Genomic DNA, 15,300 nt, shown 5'->3' on the forward strand with positions numbered 1-15,300 from the left:
CAAAGAGTAAAAGAAGTCTCACAACACATCCACACAGAAAGATTAATACTGCACATGTTCATGCTTGGACATATTTCACTGACACACCACCTCCTTTTTACACCCCCTCTAAAGTGTGTGTTTCTCTTCATTGTTCTGTTCCATCTCGTTCAGATCCCAGTGAGGAAGGATAAGCTGGACAGAGAGTGAGAGAGAGAGCATAAAAACATCCCGTCTGTCAGTTAGTCAGTCTGCTCTCAGAGAGCAGAGCAGAGCGGAACAGCAGCCTTTCCTTTGTTAATCTCCTCTATTGACTGTGTGAATGGCTGCCACTGGAGATGGAGAGATAGACAGGCAGCCTTTGTTAACGGCTTCAGAGCAGAGTTGTGATGCTGCGCTGAGTCCAATATGTTACTGATGTGAAGCAGAAGGATACACTAGCACTTACAGTGATGGGAAACTACATGAGGCGTTTTAGGCTAACTCCATTCATAGCTCTTAGCATTTCCTTGTTTGAGTAGGTTACCTTTGTAGCACAGAAAAGCACCAGGCAGTGAAAATCAACTCTACTGATTGGATTATAGACCTTTCTCAGGGTAAGCAATTCAATAAAGCATGATGGTGCCATTAGGGGATAATCAGGTTGGGGATGCCCACTTACTGTGGAGATGAGCAGCTGTCGCCACGGGCATTTACACATTTCAAATCAAATTTTATTCCTAGTACGAAATATTTGTATCTTATCCTGAAGGAAATATGGTCCTGTTAGCTTTTATTCTGAGCACTGCACTGAATATTATCTGCAGGCCGTCAGCTTTTGACTCTTTCACAACGATAGCATAACATTTTCTTTCTTCTTTTTTAAGACACTGTATTGAGCAGCTGTTCCCCTCTCCGAATGAGGCAATGAGGAAGTGACACAGCGGACCAGACTTTGATACAGCTCCTAACTAGAGTCTGACTGCTGAGAAAAAGGAAGGACGTGCTGGTGGTTGAAAGTTTCAGTCTCCACACACACACATTGCACAGAGGGGGATTCACATGACCAGCCATTAAAAGAGCAAAGAGGAAGATATTAGCCGATAGAAGTGGAAGACCCTGTTGACAGGCTACAGGAAGAGGACACAGAACAGAAAAACAATCATTAACATGTTCCTGTATGGTGCCGTACTGCAGATAAAGGCAGCGTGGCTTGACCTAATTTGTGTGAGGTTTTTTTGAGAGTGGTCTGTTGCAAATGTACTCATGCACCCACTGTTAATTACTCACCCTCTGACCACTCCATTCTCTAGGTAATTCACCTGGATGAATTTACCAAAGCGGCTGGAGTTGTTGTTGTGGGCTGTCTTGGCGTTCCCAAAGGCCTGACAGAGACAAGACGACAGAAACACAGGGTAAGTTTCAGAGCATGAAGTCAAAAACATGCAGTGCATTACAAAATCAACCAACAACTTTTCAAGATTACTGCAATATCACTATGGTTGTGTTTCTTCTCCATTTGTCTTCATCTTTTTGCTCAAATAAACAGATGAGGTAACTGTCTTATATGTGAAATACAAAATGTTTCAAACATTGTGGAGGGGGCAGAATGACAACCTTCATACCAGGCTTGATTTTAAGATTTTAAGTCTTAGTTGCTGAAGACAAACTGGCTGTTTAAAATCTCTTCCTGCTTACTGTTGAGGTTCTGAAACTTAACTGTGACCTGTTGAGTTTCAAACCTTATATGCTACTGAGTGCAACACAATCAGGGAGTGCCCGCACATGTATGTGCACCCTCAATGCAGTCAACAACAACAAAAACAAATCACCATGACAATAAAGAAACTAGATAGTCAAGGGGTTAAGTCTTGTTTTTAAACAGCAGCTGAGATGGCAAAAGGGGGTGGGACTATGTAAGTGAGAGTGTGTGTGTGTGTGTGTGTGTGTGTGTGTGTGTGTGTCAGCATGCTTGTGTGTTTATGTATGTTGGGGGTTTAAGGACGGGGCGAGCATCTGCAACTCGTTGTCCCCTCTTGCCCTCCTCTCACTCTCTTCCCATCCATCTCTTTCTTTTCTTTCCTCCTTAAAGAGCTTTTCCCTCATTCTCTTGTGCACTGTTCATGTGTGTGTGTGTGTGTGTGTGTGTAAAAGAGAGAGAGCATAGGTCAGTGATGATAAATGAGGTTGGGACAGCCGTTGTGTAGAGCAGTGTCACGGACAGAAACAGAGAGGACCAGGGTTTCTCTCCAGGCTTCAGACTCATGCTAACCCAGCCAGGGGCACACAGAGCCCAGCTACCAGGGGCCCTGTTTACTTCACTGATACGGCAACAGAATAGCACTCTTTTTTCCCCCCTTCATGATGCACATGCTCACATGGTTACAGATAGACAGAGATACACACACACACACTCAACAAAAGGCCACCGCAGGGGAAGTTGACTCAGTGCATGTTAAATAGGAGCCACATTGTATCTTCCAAAGCTGTTGCAGGGTGAATTTGATACAGTGGTGTTGAGGCTGATTAGACTTGGGGGGGCTCAAACACACACAAATACACACTTACAAGGTCTTATTGGGATTCCTTAGGATGAACCTTTGATCTATTTCTGCTGCTTACGTAGACCTGCAAGTTTTTCCTTTATTCTTTTCCTTTCACTAAAAATGTTCTTCCCCTTTAACCCAGTTTGCACCGATATAATTCTGCACCAGCTTTCTTTTTTTTCAGTACGATAAAATGTTATTTTAAATTACTTCTGAGACCTGAGGGAAGTATGAGGCAAGAGTTATTGCTTGCTGATGGATGACACAGATGCTCAGTTGTCTCTTATCCATGACCAGAATTATATTCAGACTAACTTGGACTTGCTCAGACAGGTCTCCTACCCACCCACTCACTCGGCTCACTCACCCACACTGTCTCTTCTTTTTAATTTTTGTGCATGTGTGTGTGTATACCACACACAAACTCTTCCACACCGTTATTATTCAATGAGTGTTTTCGTTGTATGTTTATTATGCCAATAATAATGTGTCAAATCCTACATTTATTTATTCAGGTGTTGCCTGTGTTTACAGAGCACAATGCTATCATTTCTGTTCCAGGTTTGAGGGTCAGTGTGTTTTGGCAATGATACTCCGAAGTGCCTCACTGCTCAATGCTGCCCACTGTGCCCAGTGCTGTTCTGATCACCCCCACTCCACAAACCTTGCAGCCAAGAGCACAAAACCCTGGGAAATCTCAGCAAAGCCCTGGCTGCTGAACCATGGAGGGAATGCTAAACATGTCACAGCATCATTCGTATTCAAACTTGCCCATGAGCGGACGATCTGATTGGCTGGAAGGCTCAGCAGGTATGGGGAAGTGGACTGACGGCTCACCAAACTGTGTCCATGGAAAGGTCTAATCTGCATTCTTACGAAACAGGGGTTGCTCTCGAGGAGGTTATGGAAGGAAAGAAAAAAGAGGGAAGGGAGAGTGAGAAGTAGAGAAAGGGAGAGAGAGAGACAGAAAGCAGAAGGGCTCAGCAATGTGCAATGTGTACATATCTGCATTTTGTGGGTGCATATCCAGAGATCGTTTCATGACGTACAATTCTGTCTTAACTGATTCCTCTCTGCGGTGTGCCGGTTTCTCTGGCAGTCCGCTCCCCTGTACATTTCCACTTCAACAAAGCCAGGCCTATCTGAATGAAGTCTCACATCCCCAATCAGCCGCCTCACGAATACACACACACACACAGAAAGACACATACACACTTCTCCTTACAAACCAAACTAGGGGAGTGTCTCTAAAACAGTGCAGTTTATGAGCTGTTTCTCTCAACAAGCATAGGGGGCAGAGACGACAAAGTAAAAATTATATGTTTTAAAAATGTTGTGTATAAGATTAAGTGTACACAAAAACAACAACTCAGATTTGCTGTTGGCTCTGAGAGTTGTCATACTCTCCCCCAGGCTGTGTGTGTCACTCATGTATCTGTCACTCCTGTGATGATCTGAGTTTTGAGTATTTTCTTTGCATAATTTCAACATGCCTGTAACACTGGGAGAAAAGAGAAAAACATTTCTGTAAACCGTAAAAACATAAAGCTGGTGGTTTGGTAGTAGCATGCTATGACACCGAGGCACTGCTGCATCCTTTAAAGTTGAGCTGCTCAAAAGAGCTTCAGTTTAACGTTTCCACAGGCACTGCCAAGGCCCTGACACTGACACCTCACTACAGCATGGATACACTCACAAAAGGAGTCTAAATAGTCCAACCGTCACAAAGAGAGTTCCCACATTCAGAGGGCAACAGCAGGCACTCGTGCAAGTTCATATACTCCTCAATTACAGGTTAAACTGGAGAACCAAGCAGCAAGGTAATAAACTATATAATCACTGGTAGCTGTAATATTAAGGCAAAACATCAATGGTACTTAGTGAGAAAATAATCACTGTTTCTTGTTGTCCTGAATGTGAAAAATGCTTTGGTGAAATCACATGATGTTGGCAGTGATTGAATGAAACCACGTCTCTACACAGTTCCTCCTCTATGCTCGCCGCTATATCCCATCAACTACACTTAAACCCCTTGAGCTTAACTCAACTGAACTGTTAACAAAGAATGGATTCTTTGACGTACAATAACGGCATCAAAAGCGCTCAGAGGGGCTGGCGCTTCGATTCAACAACGGTGAATGTTCCAATGAATGCGGTTATACTGACCCACTTCGTGACTTTACTGCATGAAGGTCAGGATATTCCTAAACACTTTATTTCTTGTCTTGAAGAGAATGGCATGGCTCTACTTGGTTTCATGGGAAATGACTTTCAGTTCACTAAAAAAATGAATGAACCTTTCACACTGCAGATGGTTTGAATATAAAGATTTTGGTGCTTCAAGGATAAGGAGATTACTCAATTAGTATTAGGCAAAAATGAAAAATATTGTGGTTGTTCCAGTATCAAAAATGTGGAATTTTCTACTTTATGTATATCATGATATATAACATTATATACCCTGTTAAATCAACATGTTTGTGTTTTGGACTGTTGGACAAAACAAGCATGATGACGTTGCTTTGGGCTCTGAGAAATTGTAATAGGCATTTTACCTATTTTCTAATCAACTGATTAAATGGTAATAACAGTTGTTAGCTGCAGCCCTACTGATTTACAGATTTACATACAGAAGACAGCAAATGATGACAGAAACATTAATTCAGACACTAAAAAGCTTGTATGAAAAGTGGGGTCAGTTATCACGACAGCTACACAGCAGTAAATCAACTACAGTGGAAAACAAAGTAACTTGTGTTGGATGACAGCATAGTGGAAATAAAGTGGCGGTAGTGGTGGTTGGGGAAAAAAAACCTGTAATTGGTTCAGTATGCAATGGTTGAGTGTAATAGATGATTGTTATTATTAGCAAAGGCTGGAAAACAGATCAGACACTCGCATGCATTAACTCTGGGGTAAATGCTATGCTTTGCTGAGCTGCACGGGAGATTAAAGGTCCAGTGTGTAGGATTTAGGGGCATCGATTGGCAGAAACGGTATATGATATTCATAACTATGTTTTCATTAGTGTATAATCACATGGAAATAAGAATCATTGTGTTTTTGTTACCTCGAAATGAGCTGTTTATATCTACATACAGAGCAGGTCCTCTTCTACACAGTCAGCCATGTTGTTTGAACAATAGCCCAGAATGGGAGAAGTTGTAGTTCTGCAACCTCACTGCTAGATGCCACTAAATCCTACACACACTGGACCTTTAACAGATGTGTAACTACCTCATGGAGTCGGACTAACTCTGAGGTATATTAAGAAAACTACTTAAGCTACATGAGGGTCTATATTTCAGGGACAAAATCTAAAAACACACAGATGCAAAGAATGACTCAACAAACAAGTTGACACAAACAGAGCAAACCATATCGCAATCTGTGTCGAGCCCCTTGAGGAACTGGAGCAAACTGCTTTTTCTTTTTTTTCTTTTTTTTATTGATCTAGTGTACGAATTTCAGCAGACCTCCTCTTTCAGGCATGTTCAGTCAGAACATTTCAAACCACAAAGGTATTTCAACATTAAGAGCATACATCGTGCATGGTGTCACAACTCATAACTGACTCCACTACAGAACATTGGGCTGCAATGTGCAATAGCACCAAGAACTGTGCAAAATATGGTCAGTTAAATAACTTTTCTGCAGCATTACAGTTTTATCCTTAACTCTCTGTATCTCACATTATTTCCCCCACCCAATTCTCTTGTAAATATTCTTTATTGGTAAAGTGTGCATGGCTTTTGATGGTTATCTTTGCTGAAATAAGTTTATATATTAGTATCCAACATATGTCTAAAATACTAGCATCTGCAGTTTTACAGTACAATCAGCCCCCATCTGTGACCTCTGCACTCTGTATGTTACTCTGCAACTTGGTCATGTAGACTTCTCAGCACAATCTGTAGTGTGGGAAATACAAATGTAATTTTTTTTTGCTGTTATCAGGCAGCGGTTTACATCTTCAGATGGTATTTCCGTGATCTCAGGGGTGTTTGCTATCTAGTGTGTAAATAATTTGATCTACCCCCTGTATGCATGCATAATAAGGGTCAAGTAATGAAGATGTCAGAGAGTTTGGACTAGTTAGAATAAAAGTTTCTAACATCAGTTTTGCTGCTCTTGTGGTCTGGTGTTTTACCAGATTGGAGCCATTTCAAGCAGCTCCACCCATGTCTAGCTGGGTACCACATCAAACCTTAGCTTGTGGTGTGGTCAGAGCACCATGAATAGGCCCAGAAGTGGCCTGCAGAACGCTGCTGCATGTAAGCTGTACTTGGCCTGTGGAGAACAGCATATTCCACTCTTCAATATGATTCTGAGAAATGAATGACACGTGTGCATGACGCAGTGACTCAAACACAGTAATGCCAGCTTTTCCCAGACTCATACACAATGCCACCCAGCCTGACCAAATATAGCAGAGGAATAAAGAGGTGCAACCCATAACTAAGAGATAAACAATGGCTCAGCAGACAGAATGGCCTGCTCTGCACTTCCTGAACAACAATACAATACTTTGGTGTATCCACGCCCCTCAAGGCCCTGAGCTAACAGCAGAGAGAACTACTGCCGTTACTTCCCGTGTCGTAGCTGCTTCCTGTTAAAAGGGGTTCCGGATGATAGGAACTTCCTGTCTGAAGTTGCGAGACGGAGTGGCATGGAAGCTGGGGACTACCAGGAGGCAACTAGGAGGTCAGAGCACAATTAAAAGTCTATAAAATTCAATAGCATGGATAGATGGAAGAATAAAGAGACTGTGACTTAGATAAAACTTCACATCAAAATAGATTTAGTTAATGTTTGAGCAAGAAACCCTGGTGTTATTTGACTGATCTGTATCGATCTGTATTTCCCTATGACTGAACACATAACTCCAGTATATTGCCTGCAATGTGTCAGCCAACTCTCTGCAATGGAGGAGGGCCCTGTTGACCTTAAGAATAAAAAGGCTTCAAAGCCTGACAAAAGAAAACAGAAACACCAAAAGAGCCACGTAATAGAGGATCAACCAGTTGGACCAGTTTGCGAGTGACATACTCATTCAGAGCTGGTGAGCTGCTCTGCAGGCAGAAGCCCTGTTTGTTCAAACTGCAGAAGGTAAGGACAATCGCTCCTTTACCTGCATTATTGTCAAAACAAAGGGAGGGAAATTTATAGAATAGAACAGAGTAGAATAGAATAGAAAGAAGTGGTACAATGGACTAAAGTAGGACAGCAGATTTCCCACATGGTTTCAGGTTGGGGTCATTTAATCTGCCAGAAACACAGCACACAGCCAGTCCAGCACCATAAACGATGATCTCATCTCCTCAAAATGTGTGACCCAGACCTGAAGACCTCCCCTATAGCTTGAGGACACACACACACACACACACACACACACACACACACTCATTTTCCATCTCTGTAACCCGATCTGCCTCCAGGACTAAAAGAGAATCAAATAAAAACCTTTTGTCAGAGTCAAAAAAAAAAAAATCCTTCATTTTGGTACATGCATCTATAAATAGATTCTACACTCCCTATATTAGACCTAGACTGGAATTTGTCAGGAAGGAACCACTGTGTGAAGAGAAACTGCAGGGAACATCATTTCAGAGAATCTATTGCTTCCTCAGTAAAATGACACTTGTTTCATGTCAGCCATCTTCCAAGCATGCTCCTTAAGATAGCAGGTGTTGTCAAAACAGAATGGGAAGGGTCTCTTAGCACGTATTAGTGTGGAAAAACGTTAACGGCAACAGCCTCTGCTTATGCTTTAACTATTCTGGGTAAAATGCAAATTTAGATGCAAAAACTTTGCGGGGGGGGGGGGGGGTACGGTTGTACAACACAACCTCTACTTCCTTCCCCCACCAGGCCAGCAAGGACCAAACCCGTCTGCCTGTCTGCCCCTACAACCACATCTCTGGACTGGGCTAACACACGCAGTGCATTCTGGGAGTGAACAGCAGAGTGGCAGCATGGCTGCCAGAGGGACCAGAACTCTGCTGATGGAGGGGAAAATGTGTCCACCCCCATCGCCCCTCCTTTTCTCAATCAGCCGTCCAGAACCAAAGGCTCTGACAGACTGACACACATCAAGGGACCAACGCTGCACTTATTCAAATACATCTGAGAGCAGCAGCAGTTCTGTGAGTGAAGGCTCCAGCACTGAGTCAGAGGGTCTGGAGACGACAGATGACAGACGATGGATGGATACACCATGCCTGCAAGTTACTGTGGCAGCCCACCCTGTATTCTTGCCATTAATAGCTTGTGGCCAATTCTGTTTAATTTTGTTCTGCCCCATAGAATTGTGTTCCAGTGTGCTTAGTTTCACAGATTAGCGGTTTTTACTTTTCAGCACAGTTTTGTACTTTGAGTAAACCACATTCCACATACAGCTTTTCTAGCGAAAGATCTATTTTTAGCCACATTACTGCAAAATAAAACAGAAAAATCTGTGGAGGGGATTTACTTCCAGATTGGGACTGTGAATAATTAGTTCCCCACACCACTGAAGGCTATTAAACTGAAACTCAGTGCTGGGATTTCTGCTTTTTCTCTACATGGAATTAAGGTGATTGTGCAGAGATAGGGGGCTTCCGAGTCAGATATTTACTCTGCAGCCTCAGGCAGAGCTTCATTTGATCTTTTATCATCTCTAGTCCTTCCATATATCTCAAATCACAAACATGCATCCAGATTAAATCGCTGACAGGAAGCACTCACAGCACAAACATAACATGACCTACAGTAGCGTCACACACTTTCACGCCACCCAGTGCACTAAACACACACAACATCACAGTTCAATCAACAAAGCCATAAATTCAGGGCAGTCTTATAGTTCACAGTGTTAAAAATATACATCATAACTGGTGTTAAACTTCCAGTGATGGAGGTCTACACTGTAGAGCACAATGTGAGAAAACACTCACAATACTTGTAAAAGAGCACAAGAGTGGGAGTGATGTGGATGCTGAAAATGACTACACAATAATAACCCTGCTTGAGGTCTGACCAGAGGTAAATTCTTCCATATGTGAAAGTGGAGGAGACCCCGTTTCTCATTACAGGGATGAAAAATAAACAAAATGAAGGCAACTCTGTTCTTTGCCACGTAGCTCAGGGTCTAAACTCAAGCAAAAACAGTACTGTGTGACAACATATCTTTCATGATGCAACCATTTCATGTTTAACAATGTAAAAGCTAACAGATGTCTACTTGTCTGCGTGTATTTGTGTGCACTTCTTTTGTCACCAAACACAGAGAGCTGTAGTTTGCAGTGAGTGCTGGATAGTTTACTGTCTGCAGCATAAAGATACAGTCAGCAGCCTTCAGTCACTGGTGACACCACATACAGTATCTAAATGCCTGTGAGCATACAAAGTTATTTACTCCTTCATAAAAAACACACACATTCATGTCAAAACTGCTGACAGAACAGGGCAAAAAACTAAAACAAATAAATAGGTATGTTTTGATTTGGTTCATTCACAATATAAAAACATGGATTCTGAATTCAAATGCATGAAAGACGAAAGATGTGTATTCTGGTGGTGTGCTGCATCTGATTAGCGCTGCCTTTTCCTGTATATCAGTGAGACAGTTGCTCACTGGAGTTAATCAGAGAACTAAGCAGGGGAGACACTCTGTCTGTTCAGAGTCAATATGACTCAGTTGAACAGACTGTCAGTTAGTCTGTCCAGAGTCAGGCCTGAAAACTGTGCAGCATAATTACCAACCAGATGGCCTTAGACAAATATCCAACACACAGTGATTAGAAAACAGTATCATGGAAAAATCTATGTAGTCTTTTATGATTTGTTTATAGATATTCTCTGGCTAGCTTATCAACCAGTGACTTACATAAAGCTTTCTGTATCACTTTGGCTGTAGATTAGGTTAACTCTGTCCTATCAGCGGTTGTAGAGAGCAAGTCGGGACAAGCATTCAATTTCTCAGAGAGCATAAAGCAGGAAGAGGAGCTCTGTCACCTGGCCGAAACAACAACACAACAACAGCTCCAAATTAAATTCATATCGATCATCTTCTGATGGTCAAAAACAGAATGTTACACAATCAGTTACCCAAAGAGTGCAAGGTTAGCACTGACATTTCAAACATGATCAGAAAGATCAGTGTTTGCTCAAAGGCAGGCAGAGATAGAAAACAAACAAACTGCGCTATCTCACTAGATTCCCACAGCATTTGCAAAGGCAAGGGGGCCACATGACAGGTTAATAAAGCAACTTCCCATCCTCTTTTTCATTTCTTCTTTTTGAGCAGACCGTAGACTTCATGTTAAAGTCTTTACACTGCGCACAGACTACCACATGCCCCATTAGATCAGCCCACGCACGGAAGGGCAGCGGAGTCACAGCCTGAAAATACATTTGCTGAGTACTGCATGGGATTTGATACTTTCATGGAATGTTTTATCATTCATAACCACTGAACTGTGGAGAATTACTGCCCCATAAAATAATCTCAAAATATAACTCGGGTGTATTTAGCATCCTCTTCTTATGCACAGTGTGTATATGTGTGAGTGCTTTTGCATGCCATAGCAACAGGATGAGTCACTTTTGAGGAAGCAATGCCACTGCTGGATATGACTTAATCAAAAGAGCAACATATTTCACACCTGACTGAAGACATTGAAGCAAAGAAGTGTTTATTGCTCTCACGGTTGATTTGTGATATGAGATGATTTCCATGTGGTTGATGAGACTAATGGGGATCTAACACACTCACCTGTTCACTAACACAATCTACAGTATCTTTCATGCTTTTTAGATGTGCCCTGATACAAGACAGACACTAGAATTAAATGTAGTATGACTTTATCCCATGTCTCATCTTTTCACAAGCATTAACTTTCCCCAACTAGAGCTTATCAATAATCTTTGCCTAAGAGCAACAACACTCAACACTAGTTTACCAGTTACTTAATGTTTTAGAGGAAAAAACTCAACATGAGGTGCTTGTCAGCCAAAGTGACTACTGGAGCAGACACAGGCTGGAAATCTGTTTTCACACATGTTAATATCTTACCTCCAGAACTGGTCCAGCTCCCAGTATGGTCCTCTCCACCCCACTGGCATATCCTTTCTGGCTGAGAGCAGTCAGACAGTGGATCAGGAAGTTTGTACTCTGGGTCTTGCCTGAGCCACTTTCCCCAGAGATGACGATGCACTGGTTCACCCTCTTCCTGAGCATAGCATAGTAGGCCACATCTGCGATGGCAAAAATATGAGGGTCCAGTTTGCCTAGCTGGTGGTTCTCGTACATCTTGACGTACTTAGGGTTGTAGATGGGAAGGAACTTGAAGGGGTTGATGGCGATGAGGATGCTGCCTGCATAGGTGTAGATCTTTTTCTTGTAAAAGCGCGTGCGCAGGTTGTTTAATATGCTGTCCTCATTGAGGACGGGGAGGTTGCAGAGGTCTGCAAAGTCATCCTGTGGAGGAGGAAGGAAACCCCTAGCAGCTAGCTGTGCCTCCTGCTCCTTAGTCACAGGCGGGAGGTGGACATAATGGATAGTACCATCATGGTTCCTCTCCTGGATTTAAGAAAGGAAAGGAAAGAAGCTTGAAACAACTTAAGTGTTTATTGTTGAAAGTGATTCACTATCCAATCTTTCTGAGATAATCAAAAATATTCGGGGTTGTTTCAATTTTTAAATACAGTCAAAATATTTACGGACAGTCCTAAATGGAATTACACTCAAAGGGGATAAAATTATTTGGGGAAACATAGCTAATTTAACTGCCTATTTGCTTCTCCAACATTAGTGTGTGGTTTGCTACCAAGGTTGTCTACTTGTTTTGTTTTTCACTGAACGTGGCAACAAAGAGGAAGCAGGAGCAGAAGGAAGCAGAGTGCAATAATCAGACTGTGGGAAGACATTTCTTAGCGGCCCACATCCACTGTGTCTGACTGCAAAGTGAAGCGTGTGCTGCCAACTCTACCTGTAGTAAGAAGTAAAAGCCAAGGCTCTGAGGGTGTTGCTCCTGGGCTTTCCGAGGCCACAGCAGAAACCTCTGCGCTGGCAGGTCTCCGGCCTCTAGCACCCACTCCTCCCCGCCACATTCCTTCACCTCTGCCAGCACATACATGCGGCCAGGGTCCAGCCCCAGTGCCGTGGCAGCGTCCGAGATCACGGAGGCTGCTGTTGCATCCTTGTGCACTCTGATGAGTAGGAAAAAGTAATTACCATGTTTGATCAGTGCCGGGTTACAGTAGCTCCTATACCTTATTTTGTTCAACAATATCATAGCTAAACATGAACTGTTGATGCCACATTTTCTAACAGTACTACTGCAACACACTCACCTAAGGGTGCAGCAGGTGGTGGTCTGGGCAGCCAACCGTGGGTAGATCTGGAGCAGGTATGAGCGGCCATCATTGTCATTTGGGCTAGCTGGCCCGCCTCCCCCCCCTCCTCCACCTGCATTCGTTGCCATGGTGGCAGCGCCATCTCTGACACTCATCCTGGGCCAGGGGGAGTGGCCTCAGCATGCCGCACCCACTGCTTTCCTCTCACCACGTAGCACCTGAAAATGACAGATTAACTGATCAGTGACAATGCACACTGTCAGTGGTGCCTGATAACTGGACCACAATAAAAGCAGGCTTTCTGAGGCCACAGCAGAAACCTCTGTAGTTACAACATTTTGGACGGAAGAGAAAGGATGGATTCTCACGCCAACAATGAGCTTTTCTATCGCAATAAACACTCAGAACTGGTTTAATGCTGGTAGAAACACAGAAAGATAGTGAACAGCTTCCTCTATAAAGCAGTGAAGCTTTCTAAAGGCCTAAACAATGCGTCATTGCAGCTCTGAGCAAGCATCTTAAAATGCAAACAAAATAGTTGATTTTCAAACAAAGCAGTCTCAAACCACATGGGAAGCTCATCCTTGGTATTTGACCCTCTGAATTTTACCTTCTGGACATAATGTTACTCTGCTACAGAGGTGTGTCTTAGATTAGCATAGCAAAAGAGGCCCATACAAGAAATATAAAAGTTTGATAGGATACAGGCCTTTAAAATCAGCAACAGATTGTTTGTGAGGCATGTGTCTTATCAAGTTATTTACTTGCCTAGACCTCTATTTTTGTAATCAGTGGTTCATTATAAAAAGGTTTTTATAACTGTAGATTACAGTGAGTGAAGCAACATATAATTTGCTTATACCAAGAAATGTTTCAGACATACAGTATCATAAAAGAAAAGTGTGAAGTGCTAACTGCTACACTTAAAGAGGTTACTATGCTGGGCCATAATCGCATGATTGTCACCAATAAACAACTCTACATGCTCAAACTGCATATTATTTGTTTTATGTCTTTCCCACAAAATGTTTAAAGTGATACCCTTAACATTTTAATCTTTAGTTAAGTAAATGGTGCAATGTAAGATTTCTAAAATTACTCTTTTCTGAAGTGATGCTAAAACAGAATGTGACAAGTGCCCACAGAAAAAAAGGTAAATAATAAATTGCAGAGAAACAAGCAACAAAACATATGACTTACAAAATGCAGACAAACAAACAGATTACATTTTGACTCTATGATATCTAACTGAGCGAAAGCTATTGGTTAAATATAGTGAATGCATGTTGTTTCCAGTTTGGGGTTTTCCTTGCATCTAAAAATAAACTACAGCCATCATAGTAGGTTAAACGCAAATTAAACTGTACTTCAATTTATGTAAAATAAAGAGCAGCATGTTTTTATTGCTTTAGAAAGCACATGAGGTTGAGTGCAGGGCTCAGACACATAAATCAGTGGTGACTCACATCTAATAACACTGGAATGCATTGTTGTCACATCAAATGTAAACAGCTTTGCCACTGAAACTTTACCGTAAGTTGCAGCTGCATTTGCTGCACAGAAATTGAACCCTTCCGCTTGATGATAGCAACCAAGACTCTAAAACAGAGAACACTCAAACCACAAATGGTGTAATGACTGCATATTATTCACTCTCAAAGGCAAGACACCTACAGTGATGCATGATGTACAACTTGGTGGCAGGATGAAGTGTTGCACAACTTTTCACCACAAAAACTCATCTCTCAATCCAAGGATAACCCAATTTTTCTGCCTGGCAAGGTTCCAACACAAAAAGACTTACAACATCACAGGGCGCTGAGCAGCAGGCCATTAACTGAGAACAAAGTAGAGGTTTGTTCAGTCCTTAGGACAGATATTACTGATTTCCTGACAGAGGTGAAGCTGCCTTGAAGATGTACCAAACTCTTTATTAAATAAACCACAATAGACTACAGAGGCAGGACAAACTTATTACTGATAAATCACATGACTGGGTTCCGTACCATTAAAGTCACTGGAGTCAGTGAGGTCAGGCACCAATTCTTTGCAGACTCTTTTAATTCAAACCAATTACTATACCTATTTTTTGCATTTACTGTCTATTAATTAGAAAAGTTAGCTGAAAAAACATACATACTTTCAGCTCTCTACAGCATGTGACTATTCCTACTGTAAGGTATGAGCAGTCACTACCAGCATTAACAAGGTTTTATTACACAAGCCTAAAAACAAAAGGATAGCTTCAACCAGTGTTGACATGCTGCTCTGTAGAAGTTGAGCAAGAGTTCACAGCATGCTATACTTCTACTTATGTCAAACATTTCTGTTAAATGGCCTCATGTTCCTCTTTCAAAGAAGTGAACTTGAAACACCATTCTATAACTCTTCCATAAAGACACGGCTTTCTGCAACCTGCATATAGAGGCAAGAGCACAGTTGGGTTCATCCATGAATG

At 42.1% G+C, this 15,300-nt stretch overlaps 1 protein-coding gene across 8 annotated transcripts in view; it reads right to left on the bottom strand.

The window, feature by feature from the left end:
* Positions 1 to 15,300, bottom strand: part of LOC125895414 (unconventional myosin-IXb) — a 61,587-nt gene that overhangs the window by 27,832 nt on the left and 18,455 nt on the right. For all 8 annotated transcript variants that reach the window (XM_049587213.1, XM_049587211.1, XM_049587216.1 and 5 more), the window contains exons 2-5: positions 12,840 to 13,060; positions 12,476 to 12,695; positions 11,560 to 12,066; positions 1,249 to 1,343 (exon numbers count right to left, since the gene is read on the bottom strand). In XM_049587213.1, coding sequence (XP_049443170.1) covers positions 1,249 to 1,343; positions 11,560 to 12,066; positions 12,476 to 12,695; positions 12,840 to 12,997 — 980 coding nt within the window. In that variant the 5' untranslated portion in view covers positions 12,998 to 13,060. The remainder of the gene's footprint in view (positions 1 to 1,248; positions 1,344 to 11,559; positions 12,067 to 12,475; positions 12,696 to 12,839; positions 13,061 to 15,300) is intronic.

The sequence above is a fragment of the Epinephelus fuscoguttatus genome, linkage group LG10 (assembly GCF_011397635.1).
Source record: "Epinephelus fuscoguttatus linkage group LG10, E.fuscoguttatus.final_Chr_v1".
Taxonomy (NCBI): domain Eukaryota; kingdom Metazoa; phylum Chordata; class Actinopteri; order Perciformes; family Serranidae; genus Epinephelus; species Epinephelus fuscoguttatus.